At 41.1% G+C, this 9,532-nt stretch overlaps 2 protein-coding genes across 3 annotated transcripts in view; one reads left to right on the top strand and one right to left on the bottom strand.

The window, feature by feature from the left end:
• Positions 1-9,532, top strand: part of LOC137978477 (MAM and LDL-receptor class A domain-containing protein 2-like) — a 359,940-nt gene that overhangs the window by 227,986 nt on the left and 122,422 nt on the right. The gene's annotated exons all lie outside the window — the stretch shown is intronic.
• LOC137980454 (uncharacterized) overlaps positions 1,209-9,532 on the bottom strand; it is a 27,464-nt gene continuing 19,140 nt past the window's right edge. The window contains exon 5 of the mRNA XM_068827904.1: positions 1,209-2,212. Within this exon, the coding sequence (XP_068684005.1) occupies positions 1,842-2,212 (371 nt within the window). The 3' untranslated portion in view covers positions 1,209-1,841. The remainder of the gene's footprint in view (positions 2,213-9,532) is intronic.

The raw sequence follows: 9,532 nt of genomic DNA on the forward strand, positions 1-9,532 counted from the left end.
TAGCGTCAAAATGTGGGAATATATATTTTTCGATTATCCCAGCTCAAGGCACCCTAACATCAGGTTTACTATGGAAAAAGAGGTCAGTCACAAGTTTCCCTTTTTAGACGTCGTGATCGATAAGAACAACCCCAATTTTTCTCTACTAGAGTTTACCGTAAGAAAACCTTGACTGAGCTATTAGCTTTACCTCGTACTCTTACAAAGTAGGTCTCATATAAGACTTTCGTTGATAGGTCCTATAAGATTAATAACACCTGGTTAGGGTTTCATGAGGACATCACTAAGCTTATGGATATCCTTAAAAGAAACCTTTTTCCTGCTCACTTAATTGAAAAGGTTATAAATCGTTACATCCATCACTGGGACCCAAAGCAATCACTTCCCCCTGGGTTCCCTTCCCACCACCTCACCTACGTTTTACTTTAAGTTACCCTACATAGGCATTTTCTGTTGTTACTCAAAAAAAGGTTCCCCAATGATTTAGATATAAAACTAGTTTTTTTCTTCTTTTACCATCGCAACATGTTCGGCATGAAACACCCTATATCCCTGGCGGGCTCCGTTCCAGTGTGGTTTACAAGTTTCCATGGGCGGGCTGTGATGCCTGTTACGTCGGCGAAACGGTCCGGCATTTTCCCACGCGTGTGAAGGAGCATTTCACCAGTGATAGGGCCTCTCACATTTTCAAACATCTGCAGAATTCTGAGCATTGTCACGTGTCACTCGTGTTCAGCCGTATGTTTTCGTGTTTTAGATCACGCCTTCATAAGTTTTCAACTTAAGATAAAAGAGGCTATTCATATTTAGAGAGAACAACCCTCTTTGAATCAACAATTATACCATGTTAACCTTAAACTATGTTTTTAATTCCCACATTTTCCTGCTATACTTCATTCTGTGGTTACTATTTTTCACATTAGCATTTTCTATTTATTATAAATGCTTTGTATTCTGACTAAGGCCTGTTCCAAACGTCGTGCTACTGCCGTGCCGAACTCTAATGAATTTGGCTTGGCAGTGGCACGACGATGGCACGGCAGCGGTTTGAAACGTCGAACCTAATACAGTCGCGCCAAATTCAAAAGACAAAACAAACCATCCATCCAGCGTAATAGTATGCACATAATGCAAAATACATTAAATTAATTTTTGATTTGAGTTCGGCGCAACAATAGCACGCCGTTTGAAACCAAGTCGTGCTACTGCCGTGGGGCACGTTAAGTCCTGCCATGCTAAGTAGTCGTGCCGAACCTAAGTCAGCCGTGCAGCGCTTAATGGTTTCAAACGGAGTGCTACTGCCGTGCTTAAATGGAAATGACAATTTCATTTGAGTTCGGCACGGCAGTAGCACGACGTTTGGAACAGGCCTTATAACTGAGGATGGCAGAAGTTTCTGTCGAAACATGTTTTATAAACTCAAACGTTTCGTCGTTTTCTTAAAATTACTTACATTTACATATACAATGATTTACATTTGCATGCAAATCAGGGTGGTTTCAAATCATAATCTTGATTTAAAGCCAGCAGGCAAAAGACACCATTTTTTGTCCATAAAGATCGAAACCTTTTATTAGTCAACTTCACGTGACACAAAATTTTCAAAAGAATGAAGATTTAAGACTTACTCGTTATCTGTGATTTATCATCAATTACATTCATGTTATCTACCGGATACGTTTACGGCAAACTATCGTTACAAGACAAAAACAACTGTTGGGTTCTGTCGCACGGTTTCAACATTAAAAACTTAAAAAAGAAATAAAGACTTAGCCAAACTCAACATTGAAAGGATAATCGGAGGAACGATTTTATTCAAGGATCGTTTGATGGTATGAATTTCAGTTTGTCTCATCCTCAGATCCGCCATGATCATCCTCGTAATAAGTATGTGGAACAAATTCACCCTCAATAGGCATCGGACCACTTGGAGGAACATTGTTTGTCACATAGGTTCCCTGTGCTCCGCCCATCCCCTCTGCATACCCCGTATTGTTCTGGGCATAATTCATATCTCCCATAGGGTATCCCATATCTTGAGGAGGGTATCCCATTTCTTGAGGAGGGTATCCCATTTCTTGAGGAGGGTACCCCATTTCTTGAGGAGGCTGTCCCATTGCTTCGGGATAATACATGTCACCACCTGGGTGGTAGCCTTCACCGTAGAAAATTTCATTAGGGTCAACCAAGCCAGCTGCAAACATGAGTTGTTCTGAAAAAAAACAACAACAATATTCTAACAGAGCTGAGCCTAACGTGCTTTAGGTATTGATTAAATTTCTCTTGAAGCCGTCACCTATGTCCAGAAATACAGATAATTAGATGCAAGGCCGAGTTTGACATCCAACACGAAGTGAACATTTCGTGTATTCTCTCTCTATCATACATTTACCTATTTCCGGCACGGAATGACGGGAAAAAAATGGCAAATCACAAACAACATATGTAGAATTCAAAAGTTTTGAATTGGTTAATTTTGAATTTTTTATCTTATTTTATTTTTTAATTTTGAATTTGTGGTGTCACGGAATTATGTTTTTTGTCACCAGTTTGTAAATAGTTTTAGCCACTCGTCTTGTTCGTTAGTCTGAGTGTTAATTATCAATTGTACGATTCCCTAGTGTATTATGCATTATCCGATTTAGTGTTATAGAATTTCTTAGTGTTGTAATATAGTCATTGCTTGTAGTTGTAATTGGAATAAATTAGTTAACTATATATAGATGTTAAGTCGTGGGCGTTGGAGGATTGCTGAAGTGGTTTGGTTTAATATTGGTGCAAGGTTTGTTGACAAGAGGAAAGGCCAATTTTAGAAGAAAGTGGACGGCAGAAACGCTCAAACAGTCAATGCTGAAAGTCATTAGCAGACCCCAACCGTTCATCAAGACAAAACCCCTTTGTCTACGGTGGAGGAACGAGCGAGGAGAATATTACTGTACGACTCTTTAGTGAAAAGGAGAACGGGAAAAGCTGAGCGCCGGCGGAGTTGACAAAAGAGGAACACGACACGTAAAGTCCGAGAAAGATAGAAGGCGCCGGAGAGCAGAAACAGAGGCGGACCGAGAAGCAGTTGGTTTAAAGCTGCATTGCTGGCTGAGGTTTGTTGGTTTGTGGGTTAGTCGGTTTGTTGGTTTGTTGGTTAGTTGCTTTTTGGAGTGAAAGCGAAGAACTGAACGGAACTGTTTAATATTGTAAATATTTAAAGTAAAGTATTTAGTTTATTTTAATTACTGTTGTCATTTAAATATAAGTTAAGCAAGTTTAGGTTTTTTTTTCTTTTTTTTCCCTCTTCTAAATTAAAATCTTTAAAATTATATTCGTTATAAGTTTCATGCTTGTGCGTTGCGCAATTGTGGGAAGGGGCGTGTGTGTGTTATTGTTTTTTTTCGTTTTGTGTGCGAACACACCATCACATATTTTTGGTGTCAGGAGTGGGATACTTTTCCCGTGGGAGTCACACACACCTCAGATACAATTGAGCGCCACACTTATAAGCATTATGGCTGCGAAAGGTCCTGACTATAATTCTTGGTCTTTGGAAGACCTTAGAGCTGAAGCAAGGAAAAGATCTCTTCTATTTGTAAGAAACGACGGGGTGAAAACTTTAGCAAGTAAATTGAGAATGCAGGATAGACTTATGAGGGGTGAAAGTCCCGCAGCGGCAAAGGAACTGGACTTTAGTGCTACAGAGGATAAGACCGAATTACTTAATGAATTGAGCTTTGAACAGCAGATGAAATTACAAGAGCGAGAATTAGCCGTTTTAGAACTGCGTAGGAAAATAATGCAGGACGAAAGGGACGCCGAAAGGGAGAAAAGAGAGTTTGAAAGGAAATTGGAGAGGGAGAGAAGGGAATTTGAAAGGCAGAAAGCACGTGAGGAAGAGGAAAGATCCATTAGGGAAGAGGAACGATTGCGAAGTCTTAGACACGAGAATGAAGAGTTTACCATTCGAGACGTGAATAGGCAACAGAGTGCCGTAAAAAAAACCAAGTTTAAAAAATCAGGGAAATGAGGGAAAGTGAAGACATAGATGATTACTTTAGGATTTTCGAGATGACAGCTAAGGCCCAATCTTTACCTGAGGCAGAGTGGGTTGGAAATCTTGTTCCCAAACTCACCGAAAAGGCCAAATCCATTTACCTAGAAATTCCAGAACTGGCCTCACAAGACTACAAGCAGAGCAAGGCCATAATTATTAAAGCGTACCAACTGAAGGCAGATCACTATAGGTATAGATTTAGAACCTCCGAGAAAACGGCAGATGAAGACTTCGTGCAATGGGGCAATAGAACTCGAAGGTACTTGGACCGTTGGATGGCTGTTGCCGAGGCAACTGGGGATGCTAACAAGATCTTAGAACAGATAGTGATGGAAAGACTCCTAGATGCAGTCAGTCCAGAACTGAGAGCTTGGTTGAAGGAGCAGAAGCCAAAAACTGCCGAGGATCTCGGAAATCTCGCGAATCTTCACGTTCAGGCAAGAAAAGGTCCACTAATTTCGGGTAAATATGCTTCTTTTAGTAGGGGGCAAGGTTTTAAGCAAAACAAGGAATTGAATGTAAAAGAGGGTACGTCGCCAACGCAACCAAAACAAGGCCAAAAGTCAGTAGTTCCCCAAAAATTTGTTCCACCCAGCGTTAGGAACGCAAAGCCTGAGGTGACTTGTTTCAAGTGTGGTAAAAAGGGACATATGTCGTATAACTGTGGAAGAACTCGCAATACAACTTCACAAGGGTATCTTTTATGTATGACGCCACTTAAGACTGACCAATTAGAGTTCCCAGCGTGCAATGTTAGAGGCAGAATTTCGGGCAAACAAGCTGAGATGGTAGTCGATTCTGGGTGTACGAGAACCCTCGTTCACAAAAGATATGTTAGCGATGCATCTTTGTCCGGTGAAAAGATTACTGTCTTAACCGCAGCAGGCAAACGGCTGGTAATACCTTTAGCCTGGGTAGAAATTGAGAGTGAACAGGGAAAGTACAAGGAATTGGTGGGGGTATTTGACAGGCTACCCGTTGATTGTCTACTTGGTAGGTCGTCTTTTGGTCAGACCCTCTGCAAGAAAAATATATTGGATCAATGGGAAAACAATATTTTGGCTCACGATAGGGAACATAACGAGGCATTCGTAATGACCCGACGACAAAAATCATTAGAGGAGGCGCAGAAGCGAGCAGATGAGATGATTGATCGAAAAAACTCATTCGCAGTTAGAAATTTGTCGCAGAAAGAGACAAAGAAGGATAACGGTCTGATAGAAGGTGTTTTGCCAACACTCTTTGAGGAGCAGGAGCCTTCTGGGAACGAAGAAAAGAATGCGGAAAGTGAGGAGAGGCAGGAGTCACGTATGGAGAATTTTGCACGTAACATTCTGGATAGAAATAGGTGTCAGCTGATGGAAGATCAGCAATCAGATGTAACACTCGAAAAGGCTCGTAGTAAAGTGTCTCAGAAGCCCCCTGAAGAAGCGGATGGTTATTTTATTGAAAAAGGATTACTTTTGCATCGTAAGTTTTTGGGAGACTTTCATTATGGGGTAAAGTTTGTCGATCGCATAGTGTTTCCAGAAGCCTATAGAGATGAAATTCTTCGTGTTGGCCATACCATTCCCCTAGCTGGCCACATGGGAAGCACGAAAACACTTAATCGAATAGCAGCCCATTTCTTTTGGCCCGGTTTCAACTTTGATGTTCGCAAATATTGTGCAACCTGCCCGCAGTGTCAATTGGTGCAACGCAAAATGAAATCGCAAAGGGCGCCTTTGAACCCTGTAAAAATTGAAACAGAACCTTTTCGAAAGATAGCCATCGACATTGTTGGAGAATTACCGCGAACAACAACAGGCTTCAAATATATTTTGACTATCGTTGACTACGCAACACGTTATCCCGAAGCCATACCGCTAAGAAACATCAATTCGAAGACCATTGCTGATGCCCTTATCCAGTATTTTTGCAGAGTCGGAATCCCAGAAGAAATAGTTTCAGATCAAGCCGCTAATTTTGTTGGTAACCTTATGGCGCAATTGTATGATCAGTTAGGGATCTCTAGGATCAAAACCTCAGTGTACCATCCAGAGGCTAATGGCTTAGTGGAACGTTTCAATGGCACATTGAAAGTGATGCTTAAAAAGTTTGTTCGAGAGCAGGTGGCGCATTGGGATAAGTACCTCCCATATTTGTTATTTGCCTACAGGGAAGTTCCTTGTGAGTCAACTGGGTATTCCCCATTCGAGTTACTGTATGGTCGTATGGTTAGGGGACCTTTAGCTGTTATAAAAGAGACATGGTTAGAAAAACATCCCTCTGGGAAAGGTTTGGTGACCCATGTCCTCGAAATTAGACGAAGACTCGCAGTGATGCAGCAGGCGGTTCAAGAGCACTTGAAGAAATCACAAGGGACGCAAAAGCGACTGTATGACATTCACAGTTCCAGAAGACGTTTTGAAGTTGGAGACAAAGCCTTGGTTTTACTGCCCACGCCAGGTAGCAAGTTGGAAGTTTCCTGGCAAGGCCCATACAGAGTTACTAAAGTGTTGAATGACGGGCTCAATTACGAACTCGATACTGGCAAGGCACACAAACAACATCGTACGTATTACATAAACCTTTTGAGTAAATGGCAGAGTCGTGATGAAATGGTTGCACTTGTCTTGCAAGAATCGCTCGAGATGCCCTTACCACATGAACGAGATGTTCCAGCAATTTCAAACGAAGAAACATGGGAAGACGTGGAGATCTCCAAGGATCTATCAAAACTTCACAGAAACCAGGTCGAATTGCTACTGCAGGAATACACTGATGTGTTCTCTGGAAGGCCTAACGTAACGTCCGCGGCAACTCACCGGATCGACATAGACGACTCTCTGCCAATACGATGTTCCCCCTATAGAATACCACAGAGTCTCGAAACCGAAGTAAATAAAGAAATTGATAAGATGTTAGAGTTAGGAATAATTCGTCCCTCAAACAGCCCATGGGCGTTTCCCGTTGTAGTTGTTCCAAAACCAGACGGAACTATCCGATTTTGCGTCGATTATAGGAAACTAAATAAGATTACAAAAATGGATGCATATCCAATTCCAAACATGGATAAAATGATAGAGAAGGTTGCAGCTGCAAAGTATATAACTACACTTGATCTTACGAAGGGATATTGGCAAGTTCCTTTGGAGAAGGCAACTATTGAGAAATCTGCGTTCATTACTTCTAGGGGCTTATACGAGTTTCTTGTTATGCCTTTCGGAATGAAGACAGCTCCCGCCACCTTTCAGAGGATGATGACTGACGTAGTATTGAAAGATTTGGATTGCGCTGATGCCTACATAGACGATGTTGAGGTGGATACGCCTTCTACATTCGCACAACACCTGTCAGATTTACGCCAAATCCTAGAGCGCCTTCGAGAATACAATTTACATGCACGACCCTCTAAATGTAAGATAGCCATGAAAACTGTAGATTTTGTCGGACATCGCATTGGAGGGGATAGGATCGAACCACGTAAAGCTTTAGTTCAGTCAATCGTCGAATATCCCAGACCTCAAACCAAAAAACAAGTAAGATCTTTTTTAGGGATGGTCGGCTATTATCGTAAGTTTATCCCCAATTTTTCTGAAAGAGCATCCGTCTTGACGGATTTAACAAGAGGAAAAAATCCAACTAAGGTTAGTTGGCTGCACGATCACGAAAAGGCTTTCTTAGATTTAAAGGAGGCTATGCAAAAACCTCCGGTACTAAGGCCACCTCATTGGGATGAAGAATTTATTTTGCAGGTCGATGCTTCCAATAGAGGCCTTGGAGCTATTTTGTGTCAAAAAGGTAAGAATGGTGAAGAACATCCAGTCGCCTATGCCAGCAGGAAGTTACAGCCCAGAGAGGCAAAATTAAGTACAACAGAAAAAGAGTGTTTAGGAATCGTGTGGGCTGTTGAGACATTCAGATACTATCTTTTTGGCAGAACTTTTATCTTACAAACTGATCACAACCCGTTAACATGGCTGAATCAAGTGCGAAACAAGAGTAGGAAACTTCTTCGATGGAGTATTACACTGCAGGAATACGATATGATCATCGAACATAAGAGTGGAAAAAAGAACAGCAACGTGGACGCCCTCGGTAGAGTTTAAGCTTGCTTTAGTTTTCTAGCCCCATATGCCTACAGTAGTCCTTTTCTTTTAATCTCTATTTTTTGTGTTTTCCAACCCCAAAATAGACTTGGAAAGGGGGAAGGTGTCACGGAATTATGTTTTTTGTCACCAGTTTGTAAATAGTTTTAGCCACTCGTCTTGTTTGTTAGTCTGAGTGTTATTTATCAATTGTACGATTCCCTAGTGTATTATGCATTATCCGATTTAGTGTTATAGAATTTCTTAGTGTTGTAATATAGTCATTGCTTGTAGTTGTAATTGGAATAAATTAGTTAACTATATATAGATGTTAAGTCGTGGGCGTTGGAGGATTGCTGAAGTGGTTTGGTTTAATATTGGTGCAAGGTTTGTTGACAAGAGGAAAGGCCAATTTTAGAAGAAAGTGGACGGCAGAAACGCTCAAACAGTCAATGCTGAAAGTCATTAGCAGACCCCAACCGTTCATCAAGACAAAACCCCTTTGTCTACGGTGGAGGAACGAGCGAGGAGAATATTACTGTACGACTCTTTAGTGAAAAGGAGGACGGGAAAAGCTGAGCGCCGGCGGAGTTGACAAAAGAGGAACACGACACGTAAAGTCCGAGAAAGATAGAAGGCGCCGGAGAGCAGAAACAGAGGCGGACCGAGAAGCAGTTGGTTTAAAGCTGCATTGCTGGCTGAGGTTTGTTGGTTTGTGGGTTAGTCGGTTTGTTGGTTTGTTGGTTAGTTGCTTTTTGGAGTGAAAGCGAAGAACTGAACGGAACTGTTTAATATTGTAAATATTTAAAGTAAAGTATTTAGTTTATTTTAATTACTGTTGTCATTTAAATATAAGTTAAGCAAGTTTAGGTTTTTTTTTTCTTTTTTTTCCCTCTTCTAAATTAAAATCTTTAAAATTATATTCGTTATAAGTTTCATGCTTGTGCGTTGCGCAATTGTGGGAAGGGGCGTGTGTGTGTCATTGTTTTTTTTCGTTTTGTGTGCGAACCCACCATCACATGTGGTAAGCATGTTTAGTTGATAAACCATACCTGGTTTTGACAACTGGCAGGCTTCAGACTGGCTAGGACAATATAAACACTCGAAAGTTATTGGTTTTCTGCAAAGGGATTACGATTGGCTTAACCAAAGACGAAGCCAATCGAATGTTAGAGGACTTTAGAGACTTCTTCAAAGCCACTTGAACTTTCTAATTCTGTAGTAGTACCTGTTAAGTGCTGTAAGCTACAACCTTTGAGATACTGTACCCTACTGCAATAGACCTTATTCATAAATGGCGGTCACATTTATAATTCTTTTGTCCACGTGCAAATTAGCCTACCAAGCCTCATTTTAAAGCAAGAATTCTTTTCAATTCACTGTATGGTATGGAGGCTTGGTAGGCTAATTTGCACTTCGA

This window comes from Montipora foliosa, chromosome 12 (genome assembly GCF_036669935.1).
Source record: "Montipora foliosa isolate CH-2021 chromosome 12, ASM3666993v2, whole genome shotgun sequence".
Taxonomy (NCBI): domain Eukaryota; kingdom Metazoa; phylum Cnidaria; class Anthozoa; order Scleractinia; family Acroporidae; genus Montipora; species Montipora foliosa.